The sequence below is a fragment of the Coregonus lavaretus genome (genome assembly GCF_964263955.1).
Source record: "Coregonus lavaretus genome assembly, chromosome: 13".
In the NCBI taxonomy this organism is placed as follows: Eukaryota; Metazoa; Chordata; class Actinopteri; order Salmoniformes; family Salmonidae; genus Coregonus; species Coregonus lavaretus.
This window is the reverse complement of record NC_140000.1, coordinates 31,848,143-31,875,916: the sequence shown is the minus strand read 5'-3', so window position 1 is coordinate 31,875,916 and position 27,774 is coordinate 31,848,143. Positions and strand designations below refer to the sequence as shown.

Here is a 27,774-nt window from a genome sequence, read left to right as displayed (position 1 = left end):
GAGTTGGGGGAGCTGGGTCTCCGTGACCGGGTAAGATTGCTGAATTAGAGCGGGGGGTTTACTGCAAGGTTTAGTGGTCACTCAGGATGAGTGGGAAGATGGCATCCCCAGACTGCACGCCAAAATGCCGCTCCATGCGGCATGCAGATGAGGTGGTGGCGGCGCTGACGCGGGGTTCAGAGGGGCGCCTGCGGGCCTTCCTCACCACCCACTGCCACAATGCAGCCACACTGAGGGACGCCTTCGGTCGCACGGCTCTGCACCTGGCCGCTTCGCTGGGTAAGAGGTCTCTGCTGGAATGGCTGCTGGAGAGCAAGAGAGCTGACCTCATGGTGAAGGACAAGGAGTCTGGCTGGACCGCCCTGCACCGCAGCGTCTTCTACGGACACATCCACTGCCTCATGTCACTGGTTAAGGTGAGTCTCCCTCTGTGTTTCAGGGATTCAGAACGAATGTTTAGATGACGGAGCCTCCTTTGGCCTCTACATAAATGATTGGTATGTGGAGGAAGACATTTATATGGCTTCCATTGGAAGTACTATTGTACTGTAGCTACTCTATTCTTGCCCGATACATCACTTGCCTACAGCTAGATGTAGGTATAGGGAAATAATATTGTCGCTCTAGACTAGAATGGTGCTTCTGTGTTGCAGCATGGCGGCATTCTCTCCACCCAGGATAAGGAGGGCCTCTCTGTCTTGGACATAACCATGAAGGACAGACCAGCACACGTGGTGTTTACAAAGACGGGTGAGGATCACTTACCATTTCATAGCCATCTCTCATTTAGACTATGCATGATAAAAAGTGGATGTTTCTTTAAAGCACATAGTCACGACAGTTGACAATTGTTGTTGCCTACATGGAGAAAATAGTGTTGAATTCTTGGCTGTGGCAAGCATTGTTTTGTAACTTTTGTTTTCTCTCTCCCAGACCCCACTGAGGTTTATACTTGGGGGAACAACACCAATTTCAGTCTGGGGCACGGGAACCAGGAGAGCAGGCATCACCCGGAGATTGTGGATCTGTTCGCCCGGACCGGGGTTTATGTCAAACAGGTAAACAAACCGACTACTGTAGAGATCCAATACATTTTCGGTCTTCGCTCTATTCTTTTCCTCTTAAGGGAAAGAGATGTTCTGCCTCTGTTTGCCAACAGCTGTTATATAGTCACATGAGTCATGATAGGGCTTCCCTACCTTAAACACCCTAGTCTCCTGGGGCCTCCTCCCTCCACACAGACTTGGCCTCAATATATGGCTCACCAGGGGGATCCATCACAACAATGCTTATGTAAAAACACGGTTGTCTCACCTGTGTCTCCTGGATAACAGGCATGTCACCTGGGTCCCCCCTCCCTGCAAAACAGACCCCCTCCTGGGATATTCCCCTCACAACAGGCTGCTCTCCCAGGAACAATGGGCATGAGTAGAAACTAGGAAACAAATGTGTTTGTATAAATTGCCATTGTTCTTATTGGGTGGTTGTGTACAGTATAAGGGGTAAAATGACAGCAATGGTAACTGGCTATTATGTAGCTCTCACATAACAATGCTAAAACCACATCAGGAGACCACTTTTGAGGTCTGGGAAACATCCAATGTAGTTACCTTTTAATTCAAGTGCACATGCACCTAGCACTGTTTGGTTAGTGTTTCTGTAGCACGTGATGGAGTTAGCACAACAAATGCCCACTGGATTGATGCAAATAATCATGAAATGATTCTACCAGGTAGGCATAGGTTACTTTTTAGTTAGTTAACATTTCATTGAGAAGGTATTTGGGAAAGCCTTTCCATCTACCAGAAGACAGTTATCATTTGCATCGCTATATTTTTTCCTGTTCCATATTTTTTTTGGTGTGGTGGCAACAATTTAGAGACAGTCCGCCGCTGCTAAAAGAATAAAGGGGAAACACTGACATCATTGTCCTCCTTTCACTATGGATTTGGGCGTTTTAGAAATGGAAATATCAGTCGTAGTCTTCTTTGAGTGAGCTGCTGAGTGAGAGAGTGAATGAATGAGAGGATTAGGAGAGGTGCACTAGGGTTGGGTTCTGTGTCTGGCTTTGTCTAGCCCAGCTCTGCATGGTTAAACCCACGTTGGCTTTATGTGCGGGCCACTCTACAGTTTCACTGATGGCCATGTGGAGGCTCTTAGTGTTATTACAGCTATTGTCCGTGTTTGGCCTGCGGGTTCTTTTATTTGGCCCCTAATTTTCGGAGCAACATTTTTTATTTTATTTATTTTCATTGTTGGACATAAGACACCAGGAAATCAGCTCCAAGTGATTTTAATTTAAGAAATCTGTTCCCAAGTATTCCCAAGCATAATAGAGAGACACATGCTCGTATACAAATGTAAGCACGGTTTGAAATGATTATGCTTTAGTCAAACATTATCTGTTTGGGCTTTTTGCGTACAATTTGCAGTCTACAAATTATTTGGAATTATGTTCCGGCCGCCCGAACATCTGCTCAACAAAGAAAATCGGCCGCGGCTGAATCTAGTTGATGATCCCTGGTATAGAGGGTGCTGAGAGGTCTGAGGAAGAAACCTTGTAAGATAACTTGGTCTTTTTTAGGTAATGTTGTAGAGATGTACAGTGCATTCGGAAAGTATTCAGACCCCTTGACTTTTTCCACATTTTGTCTAGTTACAGCCTTATTCTAAAATGGATTAAATAGTTGTTTCCCCCCTCATCAATCTACACACTACCCCATAATGACAAAGCAAAAACAGGTTTTTAGAAATTTTTGCCAATTTATTAAAAATTAAAAACTGAAGTCACATTAAGTATTCAGACCCTTTACTGCGATTACAGCTTCGAGTCTTCTTGGGTATGACGCTACAAGCTTGGCACACCTGTATTTGGGGAGTTTCTCCCATTCTTCTCTGCAGATCCTCTCAAGCTCTGTCAGGCTGGATGGGGAGTGTTTCTGCACAGCTATTTTCAGGTCTCTCTAGAGATGTTAGATCGGGTTCAAGTCGGGGCTCTGGCTGGGTCACTCAAGGACATTCAGAGACTTGTCCTGAAGCCACTCCTGCGTTGTCTTGGCTGTGTGCTTAGGGTCGTTGTCCTGTTGGAAGGCGAACCTTCGCCCCAATCTGAGGTCCTGAGCACTCTGGAGCAGGTTTTCATCAAGGATCTCTCTGTACCTTGCTCCGTTCATCTTTCCCTTGATCCTGACTAGCCTCCCAGTCCCTGCCGCTGAAAAACATCCCCACAGCATGATGCTACCACCACCATGCTTCACAGTAGGGATGGTGCCATGTTTCCTCCAGATGGTTTCATCAGACCAGATAATCTTGTTTCTCATGGTCTGAGTCTTTAGGTGCCTTTTGGCAAACTTCAAGCGGGCTGTCATGTGCCTTTTACTGAGGAGTGGCTTCCATCTGGCCACTCTACCGTAAAGGCCTGATTGGTGGAGTGCTGCAGAGATGGTTGTCCTTCTGGAAGGTTCTCCCATCTCCACAGACGAACTCTGGAGCTCTGTCAGTGACTATCGGGTTCTTGGTCACCTCCCTGACCAAGGCCCTTCTCCCCCGATTGCTCAGTTTGGCCAGGAGGCCAGCTCTAGGAAGAGTCTTGGTGGTTCCAAACTTCTTCCATTTAAGAATGATGGAGGCTACTGTTTCCTTGGGGTCCTTAAATGCTGCAATCATTTTTTGGTACCCTTCTCCAGATCTGTGCCTCGACACAATCCTGTCTCAGAGCTCTACGGACAATTCCTTCGACCTCATGGCTCGGTTTTTGCTCTGACATGCACTGTCAACTGTGGGACCTTATATAGACAGGTGTGTGCCTTTCCAAATCATGTCCAATCAATTGAATTTACCACAGGTGGACTCCAATCAACTTGTAGAAACATCTCAAAGATGATCAATGGAGACAGGATGCATCTGAGCTCAATTTAGAGTTTTATAGCAAAGGGTCTGAATACTTATGTAAATAAGGTATATCTGTTTTTTAATAAATTGGCAAACATTTCTAAACCTGTTTTCGCTTTGTCATTATGGGGTATTGTGTGTGGATTGAGTATTTTATTTTATTTGACCAATTTTAGAATAAGGCCGTAACGTAACAATGTGGAAAAAGTCAAGGGGTCTGAATACTTTCCGAATGCACTGTATGAGATAATGTTGTAAAGATGTAGACCCTAACTAGGGTTAGAATCAGTTAGAACTGTTTTCCAGCGGTTATTTAGACGCTGACAGGAAGGACCTTTTCACAGGGAGCTATGCTAGTGAATGCAATCCTATGACATCGTCAGCTCTAGTGCTCTGCTACAGCTCATAATGTCATAGGGTGGCATGCATTCCTAGTTTACTACAGATTTTGACAAGTATTTGGGTTAGATACATTATTGACACATCAGATGTAATATTGAAAGGTAATGACCAAACTTTAGAGTTTCATAATTGTCTTATGGCAGGTTGCTGTTTAGCTTCTATATTTTACACACATTTTCATGACCTGCACATTTTCATGACCTTTGCTCAGTGGGGAGCAGATCCCATTTCAAGACCTCTCAGCGACCTACTGGTACCCCTCACGTTGAGGCAAAGAGCCTTTGTCCTCAGTGCAACCTGCCCGCAGTCCAACAGGTGCTGGGTGTAAAATATTTATCCCAGAATGACATGCTTTAATTAAATGAGCCACGGCTGTGTGTATGTGTGTAGGGTTGTCTCGTTATCAATGTGATACTCGGGGAAACATCCCTTTCGCCCTTTTGAGTGCCGGAGGGGAGCGATGCATTAGTAATGATGTTTACTTTTCCACTTGTGCCCCGGCCTATAGTACCACCACTATTTGACTATTACTACGAGAGGGCTTTGGCCACGGAAATGGAAAGACACGCACAATCAACAATGTCATACATGCTGCTGTCTTTTTCTTTGAGAACTTGTAAAGAGAATTTGACAATGGAACAAAATTATCTCACTGAATAGACCTATGTGTTTCCTTTCCTCTCAGGTGGTGCTGTGTAAGTTCCACTCAGTGTTCCTGTCTCAGAAGGGACAGGTGTATACTTGTGGACATGGGCAGGGAGGTCGACTGGGACACGGGGACGAACAGACATATCTGGTGAGAATAATATACTGTATTGTATCTGACCTATGACCTACTCTGACTGTTTGTGGCCTGAGTGTACCTGGGGTTTATTTATCTCCTTCTCCCTCTATAACAATATCTTTTTTTTTACCTGTGTTAACCTGAGTTCAAATCATTTTTGAAATGTGTTTGAGCTTGTCTGGTACAATGGAACCAATGGAATAGTCCCAAAAGTGTGAACTTTAATATTGCTCCATTTGAAGGCACTCCAGGGCAGGCTCAAGCAAACGCTCAAACTATTTGATATATTAAAAAAACGATTTGAAGTGAAATAGGGCAGTGGATTTTGGGCTCATGTGCCTATTTGTCCCCTATCATCTGTCAGGTTCCTCGGATGGTGGAGGGGCTCCTGTCCCATCACTGCTCCCAGGTGGCTGCAGCCAAGGACCACACGGTGGTGCTGACCGAGGAGGGCTACGTCTATACCTTTGGCCTCAACACCTTCCACCAGCTGGGCCTGGCTCCCCCGCCCGCCTACAGCCACCTGCCCAAACAGGTAAGAGAGCACCTGGTCAGGCTTGGTGACCATATAGAGACATAGCTAGGCAGCTAGATAGGGAGTTTTCCCTAACAATGTGACTGGAGTAGGACAAGCTAAGGGAAAAACTCCTGGGGCCTCATTTAGCTGTATGTATGTATGTATGTATGTATGTATGTATGTATGTGTGTGTGTGTGTAAAATTTGTCTATTTGTTATTATGACAAATGCATAAACAAAACCAATGCAATATTACTTACCTCAGAAATTGTTTGTTTGCCTGTTCAATCAACTTAAACCTATGTAAATGCTGAAATCACAGTGACTAAGTGTTATATTAATGATTTATGCACATGCCACTCATGATTGATAAATGATTCCCCTGGCCCCCATCATAAGACAAACATGTACACAGAGCAGACACTTGAAAGTGTGGTATGCTGAATTAGTGTGGATTGGTTGTTGACTGAGTTGGTCTTGTCTAATGGGATGCAGGTATTCTCCAAGACCCTTAAAGGCAGGACTGTGATTGGTGTAGCAGCGGGGAGATTCCACACAGTGCTGTGGACCAGGGAGGCTGTCTACACAGTTGGACTGAACGGAGGGCAGCTGGGTAAGTCATGATGACTGGCACACCATAGCAAAACAGTGGTTTCCAATTACCTTGAAGCTAAGCCAAGGCAACTATAATGATATGCTCTACTATTCCCCTACCATGACTGTATATATGGTGATGGTTGACTTTTGACCTCTAGGCTACCTGTTGGACCCCAACGGGGAGAGGTGTGTGACTGCGCCTCGCCAGGTGTCCGCCCTCTACCACAAGGATGTCACCATCACCATGGCAGTGGCCAGTAATGGGGCAACGTTGGTGGTGACAGAGAAGGGAGATATCTACCTGCTGGCTGACTATCAGTGCAAGAAGTTGGCATCCAGGTGACTACACCGATAGTGGAGAAGTGACTACCTTGGTTGGGGTCAATTCCATTTCAATTCAGTCAACTCAGGAAGTAAACTGCAATTCCAATTTCTCATTGAGGAGAATTGTAATACAAATTTCAGTTTACTTCCTGAATTGACCGAATTCCAAATAACATTTTCTTTATGAGAGAGAGATGACATTAAGTCGATCTAATTAGCATAATACAATACAGTTTACATTTACATTACATTTTAAGCTAGAGATATCTGTTTTGCATTGGATGCATCTCAATCCACCGGATCCGCCTATGTAACACTTCCGCATTTGCTGTGAAAGGTGACAGAGCTAGAATAGTGTTTGTCAGACCATGAGACATCGTGAAAATTGGTCTTCTCAATAATCGTCTGTAGCGTCCGACCGGTTTGGCCTACAAACTATTATGACCCCTCTATGGAAAGATGACTCTCACGAACACGATGGTGTTTGCTCCACGACCCCTACAAGCGTCTTGGGACTCGTCTGAAGTCGGTACAGCCAATCTGCCAACTTCTCACGAACACGTACATGTCGGTTGTTTTGCTCTAATTTATGTAACTACTTGACCAAAGTTATGTGGAGACCTACTCGTCGAACATCTCATTCCAAAATCATGGGCATTAATATGGAGTTGGTCCCCCCCTTTGCTGCTGTAACAGCCTCCACTCTTCTGGGAAGGCTTTCCACTAGATGTTGGAACATTGCTTTGTGGACTTTCTTCCATTCAGCCTCGAGCTTTAGTGAGGTCGTGCACTGATGTTGGGTGATTAGGCCTGGCTCGCAGTCTGCATTCCAATTCATCCCAAAGGTGTTCGATGGGGTTGAGATCAGGGCTCTGTGCAGGCCAGTCAAGTGCTTTTACACACCGATCTTGATAAACCATTTCTGTATGGACCTCGCTTTGTGCATGGGGGCATTGTCATGCTGAAAGAGGAAAGGGCCTTCCACAAAGTTGGAAGCACAGAATCGTCTAGAATGTCATTGTATGCTGTAGCCTTCAGATTTCTCTTCACTGGAACTAAGGGGCCTAGCCCGAACCATGAAAAACAGTCCCAGACCATTATTCCTCCTACACCAAACTTTACAGTTGGCACTATGCATTCGGTCAGGTAGCGTTCTCCTGGCATCCACCAAACCCAGATCTGTCTGTCGGACTGCCACATGGTGAAGCGTGATTCATCACTCCAGAGAACACGTTTCCACTGCTTCAGAGTCCAATGGCGGCAAGCTTTACACCACTCCAGCCGACGCTTGGCATTGCGTCAGCTCTAGTGCTCTGCTACAGCTCATAATGTCATAGGGTGGCATGCATTCCTAGTTTACTACAGATTTTGACAAGTATTTGGGTTAGATACATTATTGACACATCAGATGTAATATTGAAAGGTAATGACCAAACTTTAGAGTTTCATAATTGTCTTATGGCAGGTTGCTGTTTAGCTTCTATATTTTACACACATTTTCATGACCTGCACATTTTCATGACCTTTGCTCAGTGGGGAGCAGATCCCATTTCAAGACCTCTCAGCGACCTACTGGTACCAAGGTGATCTTAGGCTTGTGTGCGGCTGATCGGCCATAGAAACCCATTTCATGAAGCTCCCAACGAACAGTTCTTGTGTTGACGTTGCTTCGAGGCAGTTTGGAACTCGGTAGTGAGGGTTGCAACCGAGGACAGACGATTTTTACGCACTACGCGCTTCAGCACTCGGCGGTCCCATTCTGTGAGCTTGTGTGTCCTACCACTTTGAGGCTGAGCCGTTGTTGCTACTAGACGTTTCCACTTCACAATAACAGCACTTACAGTTGACTGGGGCAGCACTAGCAGGGCAGAAATGTGACGAACTGACTTGTTGGAAAGGTGGCATCCTACGACGGTGCCACGTTGAAAGTCACTGAGTTCTTCAGTAAGGCCATTCTGCTGCCAATGTTTGTCAATGGAGATTTAAACACGTCAGCAACAGGTGTGTCTGAAATGGCCGAATCCACTAATTTGAAGGGGTGTCCACATACTTTTGTATATATAGTGTATATATGGAGACTGTTTAGTGACAAGAATAAGGGGTTAAATACATGTATCTCTCAGATATAGGATAGGCACTTCAGAACAAACTTTTTGGGGGGACTATCTGTTGTTTCATGTAGTGAATCTGTTATTCAATGTGTTTTGTATGGGCTAATAGCAGTAAGGCCCAAAATAATTGTTCATCATATATTTTTTTAATAAAACAAATATATACTTCAAGGGGTCTTAAAATTCCAAATCAAATAGCAAAATGATCCTTGGTATGACCTTCTTAAAACAATTCCATAAAGCTTAGTAGTTACCCCCTCCCCCAGCTTAGAAAGGGCTTAGACTCTTATGGGTTAACAGGAGAGAGAGCGAGAGATATGTGATGATCATGATCATTCTGCTCAGTCACTCGCTCTCCATCAACTCATAGTTTTTCTTTCCCATGCCCGATGCCTCTCTTTCAGGCAACTGAACATCAGGAAGGTCCTTGTGAGCGGAGGCAGCCTGGACCATCGTGTGGACCCCCAGGTCCTGAACGAGGGAGGGGGAGAGAAGGTGGCCATCCTGGCCCTGGATGAAGCTGGGAGGGTAAGGACCAGCTGGGTCGGATACATTGAAAAATACCAAATACTTAGTGTTGACTAGCTACAGTCCATTTGTTGGTGGATTCTTAATGTGCAAACGATTCACTCCATATGAAGTTTGGTTGATGATGAGATGTGTGTTGATCTGTATGATCTTTTGTGTTTATTCAATGTATTTGTTGTCGCCACACACTGACAATGTCTTTCTAATTGTCCCTCTGGATTATTAAAGTTGTATTGATTTCTCTCTCTATCAGGTGTTCTGCTGGCGTTCAGTAGGCGGTTCAGTGAGACAATGCAGGTGGGCGTACGGGCGCCAGGTGTTCATGTCGGACATCGCCCTGAGCAGGAACAACATGATGTTTGTCACACAGGAAGGGGAGGGCTTCAGCGGACAGTGGCACGGAGAGTACAGGAAGAGCGTGGAGAAGAAAGGTGAGATGAGAAAATTGTTTAATAATGATACCTCTGAGTACTACAAGTACTCTTTCACACTTTCCTCTTTTATATGTATGGTGGATGATTAACTTCATGAAGTATGGAAAAATAGTATACAAGACTTAGATTCAAAAGTACTCTTTTGCACTCTTGAACGTAAGTAATGTTGTTTACTATTTTAATCATTGGGAAGTAAGTTAGAATCACTGCATTGTCATTTGACTAAACCATTTCTCCCTTGTGTGCTTTAGATGGTAGTGTGGAGGTGTGTGGTCTCCCTGAGGGTGGAACTGTGTACGAGCGAATCCGCTTGGAGAAGCTCCCCTACGTCCACCGTGCGGTCAGCATCACCATGGACTCCAAGGGACGCAACTTTGGAGTGCTGCAGTCGGACCCCAAAACCAGGTACTGTTCCTCTCTGTGTGTTGTCGCACCTTTATAACATTTGAACTATGTCTTCATTAGGCCACACCGTAACAAGAAGTTTTGAAATGGACAAGAAGTGTTTGTTATTGGGTAAATTCAGATAGTACATCCCTGTTTAACAAATTGTTTTAGCATTTCGTACCTAGTGAACGTGACCCTGATCTCTCTCCTTCCCCCACCCAGCCTGTATGAGATTCCCAGCGTATCTCGCTCCTCCTTCTCCCAACACTTCCGGAACCTGCTGGAGGAAGCGGACGAGACGGATAGCATTCATGACGTGACCCTGCAGGCCGGAGACCGCACCTTCCCCGCCCACAAGTACCTCCTGTCCATGAGGTCCGAGTTCTTCAGGAAGCAGCTGGTGCCAGACTGGGAGGAGGGAGACGGGGAGGTGAGGAGGAGCGAGGACGCGGTGGGTTGTGACCTGCTGGTGCTGGAGAAGGTGAGCCCTGAGATGCTGGAGCACGCCCTGAAGTTCATCTACACCGATTTCTGTGAGCTGCTGGTGCAGGACCACCGGCCACGAGTCTTCGGCCAGAAACAGAATCAACATGGCCCAGACCCGGAGCAGGACCAGCTGATCAGCAGCCTGCAGGACCTGGGCTTCCATGAGGGCAACCTGAGGGGCTGCTCGGCCCTGGAGGTATACTGCTCGCTGACCCCCTCTGCCCGAGGGGACGGAGACAAGCCCAAAAGCAAGGGCACCAAGCCTGGGAAAAAAGGCAAGGGAGGCAAGGCCGGAGCTGGAGAGGGAGGAAGAGTCAACCCGGTCAAGACCTTACAGGGTGTGGCCAAGAAGCTGGGCATGGGCAGTCTGTCGGCACGGTGAGGACTGAGTTGGTTATTATTGTTGTCCCCCGCGATTAAATCGTGGAGGGGACTGTGGGTCTGTCTCCGTCCGTTAGTACGTACGTCACGTACGATTTTGACGAAACTTGGGTGAATGATGCTTCTTGCCATAGAGATCTGGCATTCACAAAATTACCCTGATTGGCCCAAGGGGTCGCTATAGTAATCAACTGTACGTACGTTTGTCACACGCAAAATCTCAGACACCATTGGCCTGATTTTGGGGGGTGTGGGGGTCTACTAAGCTAAGATATGGAATTGTTTTAAGATGGTTATACCATGGATCATTTAGCTATTTGATTTGGAATTTTAGGACCCCATTAGGTATAAAAAAAGATATACAGTACCAGTCAAAAGTTTGAACACACCTACTCATACAACGGTTTTTCTTTATTTTTACTATTTTCTACATTGTAGAATAATTGTGAAGACATCAAAACTATGAAGTAACTCATGGAATCATGTAGTAACCAAAAAAGTGTTAAACAAATCAAAATAGATTTTAGATTATTCAAAGTAGCCACCCTTTGCCTTGATGACAGCTCTGCACACACTTGGCATTCTCTCAACCAACTTCACCTGGAATGCTTTTCCAACAGTCTTGTAGGAGTTCCCACATATGCTGAGCACTTGTTGGCTGCTTTTCCTTCACTCTGCGGTCCAACTCATCCCAAACCATCTCAATTGGGTTGAAGTCGGGTGATTGTGGAGGCCAGGTCATCTGATGCAGCACTCCATCTCTCTCCTCCTTAATCAAATAGCCCTTACACAGCCTGGAGGTGTATTGGGTCATTGTCCTGTTGAAAAACAAATGATAGTCCCACAAAGGCAAACCAGATGGGATGGCGTATCGCTGGAGAATGCTATGGTAGCCATGCTGGTTAAGTGTGCCTTGAATTCTAAATAAATCACTGACAGTGTCTCCAGAAAACACCCCCACACCATCACACCTCCTTCTCCATGCTTCACGGTGGGAACTACACATGCAGAGATCATCCGTTCACCTACTCTGCGTCTCACAAAGACACGGCGGTTGGAACCAAAAATCTAAAATATGGACTCATCAGGCCAAAGGACACATTTCCACCGGTCAAATGTCCATTGCTCTTGTTTCTTTGCCCAAGCAAGTATCTTCTTCCTATTGGTGTCCTTTAGTAATGGTTTCTTCGCAGTAATTCGACCATGAAGGCCTGATTCACGCAGTCTCCTCTGAACAGTTGATGTTGAGATGTCTGTTACTTGAACTCTGTGAAGCATTTATTTGGCCTGCAATCTGAGGCTGGTAACTCTAATGAACTTATCCTCTGCAGCAGAGGTAACTCTGGGTCTTCCTTACCTGTGGCGGTCCTCATGAGAGCCAGTTTCATCATAGCGCTTGATGGTTTTTGGGACTGCACTTTCAAAGTTCTTGAAATGTTCCAGATTGACTGACCTTCATGTCGTAAAGTAACGATGGACTGTCATTTCTCTTTGCTTATTTTAGCTGTTCTTGCCATAATATGGACTTTTACCAAATAGGGCTATCTTCTGTATACCCCCCTACCTTGTCACAACACAACTGATTGGCTCAAATGCATTACAAAGGAAAGAAATTCCACAAATAAACTTTTAACAAGGCACACCTGTTAATTGAAATGCATTCCAGGTGACTACCTCATGAAACTGGTTGAGAGAATGCCAAGAGTGTGCAAATCAAGGCATTGAATTTGGCCTTTTGCTATTAGCCTTAGAAACGCATTGAATAACATATTCATAATGGCAAAACAGATAGTCAAAACATTTATCAAAAGGAAGTATGGTTTGAGAGGTCTCAAATGCATCTGAAATACAGTATATAGGAAAGCATAAAAAAAAAGGTTACGTGTGTTACCCTGGTCCCAAAAAATCCTATTCATATTCAGTCATTTTTTACGGGGTTACCTTGAGACGAGTCTCGTGAAACTTGGGGGCATCGTAGAGCAAAACATAGAACACGGTCGTGAGGGTCTCAGCTTTCGACGGTGGGGTCATATTAGTTTGTAGTTCAAACCATTTGGACTTTACAAAAGTTTTTTTGGATACCTGTTCGCAGTTGGGATGCTGGTGTTAGCGACTTGAGATGAGTCCTGTGAAGCTTGTGGATGTCGTAGAGCAAGACGGAGAACCCGTTCGTGTTCAAATAGTTTCTAGCCCAAATCGTTCGGACACTGCAGACGTTTCGTGAGATAAACACCGCTGTAGCTCTGCCACCTTCCACCGCAGATGCGGAAGGCCGACATCGGCGGATGCGTTGGATTGAGACACAGCCCATGCAAAAAACGTATTCACTTCGTCAGATTTTGATGGCAATGTTGTATTATGCTAATTAGATTTCAGCACGGGCATCGACCTTATGGGGGTTTGTTAAATACAGATTTACTATACATTTATTACAGTTTGGATGGAGTGAAGTATGAAAACGGGAAGATCAATGTAGTGCATAAGAAGATGGGCAACAAGCCACGATTCAACCAGAAAAAGTGGTGAGTAATTGCCATGTGGCAGATTACCTGAGACAATGTTGTGTTCATAGAAAGATAATTACTAGAACGGACATTCCCATTCAAGTCAATGTTCTGTGATTCTATTCAATTGTTGTGTCCTTGTCAGATGACATTCAGATATTCAGAGAGGAGATATTGTTCAGTCTAAGTTGTATTTGTGTCTCTCCCAAGCTCCTACCTCTGTGATGTCACTCTGAGGTCTGAGGATGGCAAGGAGTTCCCCTGTCACAAGTGTGTACTGTGTGCCAGACTCGGTGAGCTACAATGTGTCAACATATTGTTGCGTTTCTTGGAGTGTGAGGGGTGAACTGTGGGTTCAGGTTATTCAAGGTTGTAGACATCTGACACTACATTTGCCAGTCATTTGTTAAAGCTATGGGGCCAGTTTTCCATACACAGATTAAGCCTCGTGCTGGACTAAAAAGCATGCTCAATGGAGAATCTCAATTGTGTCTGGGAGATGATTTGAAAAGGATTCTTGAAAATTGATTGTAAACATGTCATGTATGTGTTTCAGAGTACTTCCACAGTATGCTGGGGAACCCCTGGATAGAGGTATGTCATGTTATGTTTTGCCATGTCTTTGATGGTATTTCATATTTGTCAATCCGTATTAGTTTATACAATTATAAAATGGCTGTTTTAGTTGCTGGCAATTGGAGGTCTTGCTCATTGTACACTAATATTGCCAGAAGTAACCATTGACTCTTTGGCTCTGAAAACGTTGTCTGGCATTGTTCTTGAGTAATACCTGTGCTGCTACTTGTGATCAGTGTTGGTAATGTAGTTGTTGTGTGCCACCCACAGGCCACTTCTTGTAGTGCACTGGAGATGCCCACCAGCTCAGAGATACTGCAGGTCATCCTAGAATATGTCTACACTGACGAGTGTCCCACTATCAAAGGTACACAGAACACACCAGATCATGCATATACAACCTGTACACACACACATACTCAGTGAAAAATGCTTAGGGACTATGGATGGGAATTAGCTCTTTTGCTAACTTGGGTACATATACAGTGATGTGAACACTGAAATGTTGATAAATGTGCGCTGTCCCTGTCAAATAAGTGCATTAAATAAATATTGAGTTAAAAATAATTATCATGTGGCTAACCATAATGATATTTATGAACCTCATCATGTTGACTCCGATCTTGATGCACAAGGTAGTTAGTTGAATGCTACATAGTGGAAGCTAAAAGTCTGTCTCTATCCTCTTCCAGAGACTCTGAATGTAGAGTTTGTCTGCAACGTGTTGGTGGTGGCCGATCAGCTTCTCATCACCCGACTGAAGGAGATGTGTGAAGTGGCCATTACTGAGAACCGTACGTCCTCTCATCTTCCTTCTGTCCTCTTAGCCCTCTCTTCCCTCATTTCCTCTCTTATTCCTCTGTCCTCTCCTCTCTCATGCCTGTGTGGTGGAAATTCAACACCAGGCACACCTGAAGTCAATATTAAATGAATCACTCTTTATTATCACGGCCGGAGAGGTTCACAAACTCAATCCAAGCTTGATGAAAACTCTGAAAAGGACGTTCCCTTTCAGTCTTTATATACTGCTACACAAACAAGTCATATATGCATGATTTACATTATTCATTATTAACATTGGTTCCTGCATGTGACTGACTGATACCTCACGAGGCTTCTTCTCTCAAAGCTGGGACCTTGAAACTGAGATACTCCTTTTAGTTCCCAGAGCAATGTTCTGGGCGTACTGCCAAATTGCTTATCAGTGATATTATGGTTTACTCCTGTGTGTGGTCAATCCGTCACTCGCATGAACCCAACCAAGACATGTAATTACAAAGCAGCATTATTTTAAACGTATGATCTGATACACACAGAGAGAGAATTTCCATCACACCTGTCAACATGATATGAAACTGCTTTGTTGTCTCACTTGTGTGAGAGCACTGTCCTGGTTTTTAAAAACAGCTTCCTCTGTCTCCTCAGTGACTCTGAAGAACGCTGCAGAGCTGCTGCAGTTTTCTGCCATGTACAACGCTGAGCAGCTCAAACTGTCCTGCATCCAGTTCATCGTGCTCAACATGGCTGCCCTGCTCGAGTCCAAGTGAGTGTGTATACCGTATCTGTGTTTTAGTGTGTTCCATTTGTATGTATGGCTTATGTTGTTATGTGAACATGCTTACAGAGGCTGTATAGTTCTTAGGAAACCGATGATGATTCACCCTCTCGCTCTTTCTTTCCTTCCCCCTCCCCTCTCTCTAACCCTCCCTCCCTCTCTAACTTTATATATCTGTATCTCTCGCTGTATCTCTTCAGAGCGCTGGATATCCTGAGTGATGACGTGCTGGTGGAGCTCTCTGCCTCCTACAGGAGGATGGTGAGTCATTTCCCCTCAGTGCCATGACCATACCTGCATCAACTGTATAGTGAGTTACCTGGCATATGTTCATTAGGGGAACTCAACAGAGAACTTTTCCAAACAAAAAATAGGGTTTCTTATTGGAGGGTTTCTCAGATAGTCCCACCCTGTTTCACTCTCTTCATCCATTTGATGCCTACTGAAAACGACCCTGGGTTCTGAACTGAAAACGACCCTGGGTTCTGAACTGAACACGACCGTCGGTTCTGACGAACTGACCTGTTACCATCCTGTTCCTGTCAGATTCCGGCCATGCAGAAGCGACTGATCACGCCTTACCCAGACGGCCCGGACCTCAGTGTGTACGAGGACGAGGACTGGGACTCTTCATTCAGCTCTAAAGCTGACACTGAACTGGACTACTCCTGCAGGTACTATCTATCAAACTACTGTACAACACTGTGGCTGCATCTCATTCCACAAAGTTGCTCCCTCGTTCACTCCCCGTCATGAATGAGATGGGACTGAATTGGTGCTGAAACTAGGTTCCAATGTTTTGGAATGAAATGCATCCACCCAATAACCTCCCTAACATTTGAACCGTGGTCGAACTTGTTCCTCTTCATCATTCTCCTCCTCTCAGGGAGACTCTGTTGAAGAAGGCTAAGTTGAAGGCCAAGAGAAAGCCTAGGCGACGCTCCGACAGCTCAGGGGGTTACACCCTTTCTGACATCATCCAGAGCCCACCCGCTGCAGGTAGAACACACACACCCTCACCCATCCTCACTCACACACACACACACACACACACACACACTGTGTCACGGCACGCAATAATTATTTCCTTTCATTGGAGTTGGGCTGATATGGATTATGATATGTCTCTTCTAGTCTCAGTCCTCTCTCCCAGCCTGGTGAAGTCAGGAAAGACCAACTCCATGGAGTCTCTGCAGGAGCTGATGACATCTGACTCTGAGGGCAGTTACATGGGTGTGGGCAGCCCCCGAGACCTCCAGTCCCCCGTGTTCCACGACAGGCCCGAGGAGGAGAGGGCTGGAGGAGGTCCCAGGCTGAAGACTCCCCCCAGCACCCCCACCACCACCATGAGGAACAGCCTCCCCGCCGGACCCCCAAAGAGTTCTGCTCCAGAGCCCATCCCCAAAGTCACAGCCAGGTGAGCCAGGTCACTGTGGACCAGGTCAGGGGTCAGGGGTGGAACTTTATGTGACCTTGTGTCGTTTCTCTCTCCAGTCCTGCTCTGCCACTTCCTGTCTTGGCCCTCAGGGCCATCATGGATATGGAGGCCAGCTCGAAGACACAAAGTCTCGGAGCCACTCCCAAAAGTCCTGGCAGTGTTGGCAGCAGCAGCAAGCAGTCCCCTCTCCCAGCCAAGCTCTCCCAGAAGCAGAGGAAGATGATCGCCATGGCAACCAAGGAGGGCAGTGCAGAGTGTGCCCTGTCCAAATCGGCACCAGTCATTACTCCCCTGAAGAGCGCGAAAGCATGGTAAGCTCCCCTCCATAAGGAACGCTCCTGAAATCAGAGCCAGCACAGAAGGTGGTGGGTTGTTGCGACAGTCCCTATGTAATAGAGTAGGTCCTCTCCCGGTCTCTCATTTGTGTTGAAGATGTTGTTTCATGTACAAATACAAAATCTGCCTATTCCCTCAGCTGTTAGTAAAAGTAGTACTTTTTAATGCTCAGAAGTAGCACTTTTGATGATCAAATGTTGTTGAATGTGGTTCCGCCTCTCTCCTCTCCTAAGGGCCACTCCAGTCCAGACACCCCCTTCGTCTCAGGCGTTCCGGGACCTCTTGGTGGAGGAGGAGAGGCGGGTCAGGAATGTGGGGCCAGGGGCCCCGGGAAGGCTAGTAGCTCAAGGGCCTCCAGTCTCTGCTGTCAGGAGGGTCACCTTCAAATGTACTGCTGAGCCCCCCAGCGAGCCAGAGAGACCCGCCGGGTAAGACTATGCACAGACAGACGGACGGACGGACGGACGGACGGTCATATTTTATGTTCATCATCACCAACACGCATACAGAGGTGTACATCATATAAACACACAATATAGAGGAGTACACTAGCATTTGTGTATGGTCAAGGGATGAATGCCCTTATTCTCCCGAGTGGCGCAGTGGTCTAAGGCACTGCATCGCAGTGCTAGCTGTGCCACTAGAGACCTGGTTCGAATCCAGGCTCTGTCGTAGCCAGCCGTGACCGGGAGACCCATGGGGCGGCGCACAATTGGCCCAGCGTCGTCCAGGGTAGGGGAGGGAATGGCCAGCAGGGATGTAGCTCAGTTGGTAGAGCATGGCGTTTGTAACGCCAGGGTTGTGGGTTCGATTCCCACGGGGGGACAGTATAAAAAAAAAATATTAAAAAGAATGTATGCACTCACTAACTGTAAGTCGCTCTGGATAAGAGCGTCTGCTAAATGACTAAAATGTAAATGTAAATGGCCGATGAATCAATGAACTAGTCCTCTACCCAAAAGTACCAGTGTTGTCCACTAGATGTCTCTGTGTTGCCATGCTCATGCAGCTTCCTGTTTCTTTCAAAGACAGGAATCTGACACAATAACAGCTCTAATAGCATCAATGTCATTTGGTTACCTTGGTGAGGCACAAATTCGTTGAAGCAAGAAGATAGTAAAGCTTGTATCTACGGTGATTGTGCCATAATTAGGCCTATGTTTTAGCTGATGGTTAACCATACAGGAATTCAGTTAAATCTGTGTGTGAGGGATCTCTTTAGAATAAACTTGGTCACTAAGAAAGCGGCAACAATAGAAGAATGCGGTAGTGACTTGCAGAGAGTTTATCTTTATGATGATTCTCAGTTATTCCAAAGGGAAGCAAAGGAAAGAAGGAATAATGATTTGGAGGACTTTTTATACAGAGAATTTAGAGTTGATTATGTTAAGCTTTACTGTCCAAATGAAACGCTCTGGAGGGTGGTTTCCCAGGCACGGATTAAGCCAAGAGATTCTCCATTGACCATGAGTTTTAGTCCAGGACTAGGCTAGTCCGGGAAAACAGCCCTGAAAGTCTCTGGTTTGCTTGAGCAGGTGCATCTGAAATGTTCAAATGTCATTGGAAGGTAAGAAGCTCCTGCACACTGGGCTTTTTTATTTTATTTTATTTTTTATTTAACCTTTATTTAACCAGGTAAACCAGTTGAGAACAAGTTCTCATTTACAACTGCGACCTGGCCAAGATAAAGCAAAGCAGTGCGATAAACAACAACACAGAGTTACATATGGGGTAAACAAAACATAAAGTCAAAAATACAACAGAAAATATATATACAGTGTGTGCAAATGTAGCATGTTATGGAGGTAAGGCAATAAATAGGCCATAGTGCAAAATAATTACAATTTAGTATTAACACTGGAATGATAGATGTGCAAGAGATGATGTGCAAATAGAGATACTGGGGTGCAAATGAGCAAAATAAATAACAATATGGGGATGAGGTAGTTGGGTGGGCTAATTTCAGATGGGCTGTGTACAGGTGCAGTGATCGGTAAGGTGCTCTGACAACTGATGCTTAATGTTATTGAGGGAGATAAGAGTCTCCAGCTTCAGAGATTTTTGCAGTTTGTTCCAGTCATTGGCAGCAGAGAACTGGAAGGAATGGCGGCCAAAGGAGGTGTTGGCTTTGGGGATGACTAGTGAGATATACCTGCTGGAGCGCAGACTACGGGTGGGTGCTGCTATGGTGACCAATGAGCTAAGATAAGGCGGGTATTTGCCAAGCAGTGATTTATAGATGACCTGGAGCCAGTGGGTTTGGCGACGAATATGTAGTGAGGACCAGCCAACAAGAGCGTACAGGTCACAGTGGTGGGTAGTATATGGGGCTTTGGTGACAAAACGGATGGCACTGTGATAGACTACATCCAATTTGCTGAGTAGAGTGTTGGAGGCTATTTTGTAAGGATCGGTAGGATAGTCAGTTTAACGAGGGCATGTTTGGCAGCATGAGTGAAGGAGGCTTTGTTGCGAAATAGGAAGCCGATTCTAGATTTAATTTTGGATTGGAGATGCTTAATGTGAGTCTGGAAGGATGGTTTACAGTCTAACCAGACACCTAGGTATTTGTAGTTGTCCACATACTCTAGGTCAGACGCGCCGAGAGTAGTGATTCTAGTCGGGTGGGTGGGTGCCAGCAGCGTTCGATTGAAGAGCATGCATTTAGTTTCACTAGTGTTTAAGAGCAGTTGGAGGCTACGGAAGGAGTGTTGTATGGGCGTTGAAGCTCGTTTGGAGGTTTGTTAAGTGTCCAATGAAGGGCCAGATGTATACAAAATGGTGTCGTCCGCATAGAGGTGGATCCGAGCGTCACCAGCAGCAAGAGCGACATCATTGATATACACAGAGAAAAGAGTCGGCCCGAGAATTGAACCCTGTGGCACCCCCATAGAGACTGCCAGAGGTCCAGACAACAGGCCCTCCGATTTGCCACATTGAACTCTATCTGAGAAGTAGTTGGTGAACCAGGCGAGGCAGTCATTTGAGAAACCAAGGCTATTTAGTCTGCCAATAAGAATGCGGTGGTTGACAGAGTCGAAAGCCTTGGCCAGATCGATGAAGACGGCTGCACAGTACTGTCTATTATCGATCGCGGTTATAATATCGTTTAGGACCTTGAGCGTGGCTGAGGTGCACCCATGACCAGCTCGGAAACCGGATTGCATAGCGGAGAAGGTATGGTGGGATACTTGCAAAGTATCACCTTTATTGATGGCTAAAAGCTCTGACGTGGTTGTAACATTATCCATCAATAAAAGCCTAAAAGGCTCATAATAATTAGACTAAAAGAAAGGCTAGTAAGGCTAATAAGCATAGCCTTCTCCTCTACTACACACACTCTCGTGAAACTCCTGCCTACATAGGTGCAAAGTGATCTATGCAGACGCACAGATGGCGATAAAAATGCTGCACTCATCATTGTTTTAGCGAGAGGAAAATATCGCCCTAACTCCCTTCGATAAGCCTGCCCTGAAATTTTAGGCAACCAATCACAGCACTCCAAGGGATAGCAACTGTCGTCGAGTCCAACACCTCCGACAAGCTCATGAACGCATGAAAGGCAGTGGGAAAAACTGAGTTCAAATATATATATATATGTTTTTTACTTCCTTTTTCACTGTGATTACTGAAATGCAGAGCCTCTTGGAGTATTTTTCTAATACGAAATTATACTTTGCTAGCTCAACTGGTTAGCTAGCTCTGTTTCATTGAGCACCAAACGTTGCTAGCTAGCGAACTACTTAATATAACTTGTTTCCTTTAAGTTTATGTTGGCAATATTAGGAAAATTACTTATCTGCTGTCGACATCAGCAAACGTTTTGAGAGCACTTATTAGCCCCAAAAGTGGTTAGTAGCTTTGACAGCATGCACAGTGCATTCAGAGCCATTCAGTGGGTAGCCACTGTTAGAAATTGCGTAATTCAAATCTGGTATTGGAATAAGAGAAAACATAATCAAGAGATATTCAATCCAAGCTAAATTTATTATATGCAAAATGTATGTATGATAAGTATGATGGTTCGTATACAGGTTCACTGAAATACCACGCAGGGCACTCAGAGAACTGACTTCCTCATTCTAAATCCTTCCGTAAATACCCTGACAGTTTTAGTTCCCGCTCTCTGCTGGGCCTATCAGGGTAGAGGTTGAGCGTGGTTTAGACTTACTCAGCCAATCCGTTGGCGCACAGGCTGGTCCCAGCCTCTTGGCGCTCCACCGTTGCACACTGTTGCCAGGCATACGTTTTTATCATAACAACCTGTGGAGTTAGCACCCAAAAGACACCATTCCACTGTACTGTGAGTACCTACATTCAAGGACGGTTCACAGACAACGGTTCACAGACAACAAAGAGGCAGTGTTCGTATCTGTAAGAAATACAAGTCTTATCTGTCCTACCCCCTAACGTTCCTCACATGAATCACAGCTGGTTATGTGAAACAATTTATATCAGTATAGTACAAACCTTCTATGCTTATCATTAATGCATTCCTTCTAAGCTATTCATCACATACGGATCCAATTATGAGAAAATAGATCCCCACACCACACTATAAACATAATTTTACCAGGTTCCCATAGGGCTGGGCGATATGGCCAAAATATCATATCACTGTATTTAAAAGAAATTGGACGGTATATGACGGTATTTTATGTTTTTGAATAATAAAAGTTCTACATTTTGCTTTATGGTGCGTGACCCTAGGGTGGCAACACATACATTCTAAGTGATTTTAAATGGGTCTTTCTCCTTTCTGATTGTTTTATACTGTTCAATTCAACCAAAAATAATTAGCAGCACTTTCATAATTTCTGCATTTCCTGCACTAATTTGAGATAATTTCCACAATTCATAGGCCTTATTTTTAACCACATTTTCTAATTGCGATTTGACTTGTGATTTAGAGCAAAACACTTGGGTGAACTGTTGGCATCATGAAAATATAATTATTCTAATTCTATAGTTAGAATATAATAGTGGGCACTTTGAATACAGTGTTGTTTGACATGACAACAAATGAAAATGCCAGGGAGGCGTTATTGTGACAGGGTAGGAACCAAAATTGTTGATAAGTGTTTCCTAGGGGATCCAATAATCTTTGGCTACATTGAATGTTTTCTCTTAGCTACTTCATGTAGTTAACATATTCATGCTTCGAATATTCCTCTTTGGTTTAGAAGATACTGTTGCACAAACAACATGCTGATTTAGGTCTACACCATCTGACTACATTTATTAACTAGCAAGCGATTAGCATTAGCAGCTAACAAGATTTAGGCCCAACTTGCTAAGAAAATACAAACTAGCTGTTTTCAGATATAAGAAACACAAACTAATAGTGTAGTTATAGAACGCTAGTGGATTTATATTAAGAAGCAAAGTGTAAACAGCATCCTTGTCATCAACATTGTTGCATGTGCTGCATGCAGACTGAATGCAAGTGTCTCGTGGTTGAGGAACAACGCATGCGCTCCTTGAGTGACGGGGCGAGGCTAGGTCTGTGTGGAAAGCAGCATGGAGAGAGAGCGGAGACAGATGACTCAAGTAGCGAAGTAAACTATAAAAATGTACGTTACACACGGCGTATCACATTTAACAAGCCAAACACTCAAATACCGTTAGAGAAGGTAAAGTAAAAACCCAAACCGGTCCGTGCATCAATTCCGGTATATCGTAAAATACGGTATACCACCCAATCCTAGGTTCCTGTGAAGCAATTGTAATGACAGCCCACCACAATATACCCAAGAGTTTCCTGATGAGCCAGGGTAGTCTGTGTTTAATTTCATGGTGTATTAAAAACACATATTGAGATCATTGTGAAGGGATTTCGCTTGTGGTTCGAAGGGGGAATTTGGCTTCCTGGGATAATGTTAGAGGTTGCAATAGTGGGGCGGCAGGTAGCTTAGTGGTTAAGAGCGTTGTGCCAGTAGCCGAAAGGTCACTGGTTCTAATCCCCGAGCCGACTAGGTGAAAAGTCTGTGCCCTTGAGCAAGGCACTTAACCCTAATTGCTCCTGTAAGTCGCTCTGGATAAGAGCGTCTGCTAAATGACTAAAATGTAATAATGTAACCAAGTGGGGGGGGGGCTTAGCGAAGGGTCAATGTACTGAAAGGGAAGCAGCTGCCAGAGGCAGGGTGTGACTCACTGCTCGGGCTGTGGTGCCAACCGGCTGACGGTCACTATGACCTTTTCACTTCCCATTCAACAAGACTGCCACGTCAGTTAGAAGAACCCATAGTCTAGTCAACTACGCCCCTGGTGAAATTTCTCAGAGGAACGGATCCTAGCTTCAGCTTCCCCTCCCCCAATCCTGACCTTAACTATTAATGGGGGAAATGCAAAACTGACCCAAGATCATCGTCTAGAGGCAACTTCACCCTGCACCGTGAACCACACCACCACTCAGACACCAGATGGATTGGTAGCGCTTTAGATGCCAAAAGAGCTGAATACTTGCCTGGTCCCAGATCTGTTTGTGCTACGATGAAAATAACCATAGGCGTTGGCAAGAGCGCACAAACAGATCTGGGACCAGGCTAACTGAATACTGTGTACTCCTGATTTGAAACGACAGTAAACGATACAACTTCAGCATTATAGATTTTTGGGTGTTTTGACATAACAAAAGTTTGGAAGAGAAGATTGGTGTGTACAGTATGAGTAGATTGTTCATGTACTGGTGCTGTATCCTATAACGTTGACTTCTAGATTAACACATAATATGGGCAGAGGTGTTTGAGGAATGCTTGTGAAACCAATGTGTGAATGTTTCTACTCAAACTTTGATAGCAATTTTTTGAATTGTGACATGATCGGCGAGATATCGCTCACATCATATCAAGCCAAAGAATTACAGGAAGTGTGTGTGCACTTGTGTGACCCCGATGGTATCAATCTCTCTGTTTTTGCAGAAGCTCTTGACTTTCGCTTACTTCCTCATAGTCTCCAGAGTTTAGTTTGGGCCTCTGTCTTCCAGACGTATATCTTTTATCACTGCCCAGAGCCAAGATAGATGAAAGCCCACAGATCGGAAATGCTCCCAGTGACGTCCGTTCCCACTCTGTGCAGTCTCTAAGGATGCGTCCCAAATGGCACCCTACTCCCTATGTAGTGCACTACTTTTGACCAGGACCCATAGGGCTCTGGTCAAAAGTAATGCACTATGTAGGGAATATGGTGCCATTTGGTACGTTGCCTAGTAGTTGGCCCTGAATATGAATCAGACAGTGAGTCTGTGACGGTGTAGTGTTGGCTTCTGATCCTAATCAGCATTGATAAGGGAAGATTTCCATGTCACAAGTGATCACTCAGAACAGGGAGTAGGTTCCAGGTTCTAGTCTACTCCTCATGCTTATGGATGAGCACAGACAGAGGGAGGGATGGAAGGAGGGAGAGTTCGGGGCTGGGGGAAGTGTAATATCCATATTTGTAGTGTTTTATAAGTAGAATATACGTCAGCGTTATTAATCAATGTTTTCTCTATTGCCTTACGGGGACCATCAGCGTTTCATTAGCGTTTTCTTTCTCACACACACACTCTCTGCGTGTCAGTTGCAATTCACCCAACCCTTGTCCTCTTGGGTAGCCTGTGGTCATCCTTGGTTACCACTGTCACATAGCATATATCCAGTGCAGACCTCTCTCTGTCTGTCTCTGTCTGTCTCTCTCACTCTGTGTCAGATCAGCGTCAGAATTATTACAGGATGTACCTAACACATGTCACCTTGTCCCAGCCTTGAACAAACCCTGAACAACCACAGGGGGAAAAAAGGAACAATTGAGGGGGAGAATGTTCAGCCTGTCACAAACTCATGGTCATTTTCTTTACCGATCAGCCCCTGGGTGCTGGGAGCAGCGGGCAGCCCCCCTATGGCCTCCATGGTAACCTTTGCTTCCATCGTGGAGGAGGAGAAACAGCAGGAGGCTGCACTGATCCGCAGCCGAGAGAAACCGCTGGCACTCATTCAGGTAAAGTGTGTGTGTGTGCATGCAGAAATGGGTAGCTGATGTTGACTATGCACACTGTGCTTTTCCTTTCATTTTCTTTCACTGTGAGATTGTCTACCGAACTCACGTACTCAGCCAAATTATTCAGTACCTTGATAAATGCCTCCCTACTCACAGGAAATCTGAAGGACTTGTAGATCAGCTGTTGATATTCAACCCTAATGTTTGTGTGTCCCCCTCTCTCTCCTCCTCGCAGATTGAGGAGGCAGCGATCCAAGAGCTTTTGCATCACTACGGTGCCCTTAACAACCCTGACGAGATGATTGTGGTGGAGCGGTCTGTCCAGGGGCCCATCGCCACCCCCTTCTGGAACAAACACTGAGACAACATACCCACAATGTTATCAGACGTCACACCCGCAACGTCGTGAGACGTCACACCCGCAACGTCGTGAGACGACATATCCACAGGTTATCAGCCAACATACCCACAACGTTGGGACGACATGCCCACAATGTTATCAAACAACACACCCACAATGTTGTGAGAGCACATACTCATATCCTTATCCACCCCATGACCATATGTATCTCCTGTCAGTCAGTGTTAAGATATACCTCAGGCCCAGTTGTGCCAGTGGGCTGGGTCTGACGCAGGTATTTTATGCTTAACTCCAGTGTTTCTTAGTTTTTGTCACTGCTCCTCTTTTCTCGTATTAACCTTTTGAGTGTGTCCCTGAGGAAGGAAAAGTGGGTGAGAAAAGATTGAGGTTTATAAGTAATGACTCCCATGTTATGCACAATTTTTGCACCTTGCCATCAAAACATGAGTAATGATATTCTTCCAAAAAGTTTCAGCTGTTTAAAATATGTTCACAGTTAAGTAGTTGCCAAAGACAAAGTATATAAGGAAATGGAGCAGTCCAAACTACAAATTGGGTCCAAAACTACATTACCCAGCAGGATTGGTCTGTTTCACACTTTTTCGGTGCATAATCTTAGTTGCAATTAGGAAAGGTAGTGTAGTATGAGTTCCTCTGAGAAGAACTAGGCCGAAAAGAAAGCCTGGGCCTGGAGTTCAGAGGCTAGCCTGATATGGTTGCTCCCTAGTTCTACTTTGAGTTGTGAATTTAGTTGTGTTCTGGATATATTGTATGATGCAGGGTAGTTGAGTCATGAAAGGAGGTGGGTAGGGAGTGACGGTGTCATGCATCCTGCCGTTTTCTAATATGAGCTAATTGTATAAGAGTATTCGCTGGTTTCCCTTTTATCACAGTTTATAGGGCAAGCTGTCGAGAGGGTTTGTGCCTTGCTTCCACCCTGATGATCCTCTGATGTACAGACAAACACACACACACACTAATAATTTCACTACCTTCTGGCTGGCTGTATTTGAGTTGTTTTACTTTATTTTGTGTTCTGGAGCTGATGTGGTGGCTTGGTACCCCAGACCTGGACCATGTAAACCCAGTCTTCCTCCATGCAGCACCCTTCGTTTGAGACTTTGGATGTGAGAAAATGGCATGCAATAAAGAACTCACCTGTGCAACGACCATGTCTCCTGGTTCTATCACTCTTATTGTAGAATTGGTCTCATAATTATTTGTGCAATATTTCAATAGGCCTATCTTGTGTTATGTGAAACATGTCAGTAGTGTTGCCACAAGAATGGAGGCAATCGCCCTCAAACTCCCTGACAAATGCAGCTCTCACTGAATCTATCTAAATGGAAACAACAGTGCCTCTCTCCGCTCTAACATCTGTGATCTGCATAAGTAAACAACCATTAAACACCTACCCGTGATGAACCTGCCATAAAAAGAGAGAGAGCGTGGTGATTAAGGGGTCCTAATGGTCCTAATTTGATATAGTATCACATCAGGAGTCAGCCAGAGACCTGAGTTCCTAGTGATTACTACATTAAGCTCAATTAGTCAGGACGGCGATGATGCGTTACACAGAAAGGCTCTCGGAAAACGACTTGGCTCCATGTCAGGTAGGGATGATCCAGCTAGGTCACTGACAGGCACACAACGTATGCCTCCTGCCAATAACGTTTACTTCATTAGATGTGAGGTAAGTGTTTACCTCATTAGACGTTTACCTCCTGCTAATGAGCGTGACATACTCCAGAGATGCTCACCACTGCAACATTCAACTTTATGAATGTGGATATCTCCTGAAATTCTCCTTGTTCATAGAATGTAACAGAGAGCTGAATTTTTGTTGTTGTTGATAACTTTGAAAAATGAATAAATTTACTTGAGTTCAGAATTTTAGCATGTACAGTAGTGTCATCCCTGAGCGTTTCATATCTGTGAAGCTTGAGTAAAATGCCTCTCAAACCACTAAGCTAATCTCTCTCTTGCTCCCTCCCTCTCCTCTCTCTTCACTGGCTAGAGCTAAGATGGTGACGTCCGCTCTGTGTTCAGTCTTTAAGGGTGTGTCCCAGATGGCACCCTATTCCCTATGTAGTGCACTACTTTTGACTAGGGCCTATAGGGCTCTGGTCAAATGTAGTATATTATGTAGGGAATAGGGTGTGATTTGGGACATAACCTAGTAGTG

The 27,774-nt window shown here is 45.0% G+C and overlaps 1 protein-coding gene across 1 annotated transcript; it reads left to right on the top strand.

Moving 5' to 3' along the window:
• On the top strand, window positions 1–26,758 carry LOC311140427 (inhibitor of Bruton tyrosine kinase-like). The gene is made up of 25 exons (XM_084175482.1): window positions 1–416; window positions 654–750; window positions 934–1,058; window positions 4,979–5,089; window positions 5,442–5,612; window positions 6,090–6,207; window positions 6,350–6,530; window positions 9,031–9,154; window positions 9,408–9,585; window positions 9,840–9,993; window positions 10,198–10,839; window positions 13,278–13,364; window positions 13,557–13,639; window positions 13,903–13,940; window positions 14,193–14,289; window positions 14,615–14,716; window positions 15,348–15,465; window positions 15,678–15,738; window positions 16,024–16,151; window positions 16,364–16,476; window positions 16,612–16,894; window positions 16,972–17,226; window positions 17,485–17,679; window positions 25,096–25,228; window positions 25,464–26,758. The coding sequence occupies exons 1-25, from the start codon at window positions 87–89 to the stop codon at window positions 25,587–25,589; spliced, it is 4,050 nt and encodes a 1,349-aa protein (XP_084031608.1). The 5' UTR covers window positions 1–86; the 3' UTR covers window positions 25,590–26,758.
• The last annotated feature ends 1,016 nt before the right edge of the window (window positions 26,759–27,774 follow it).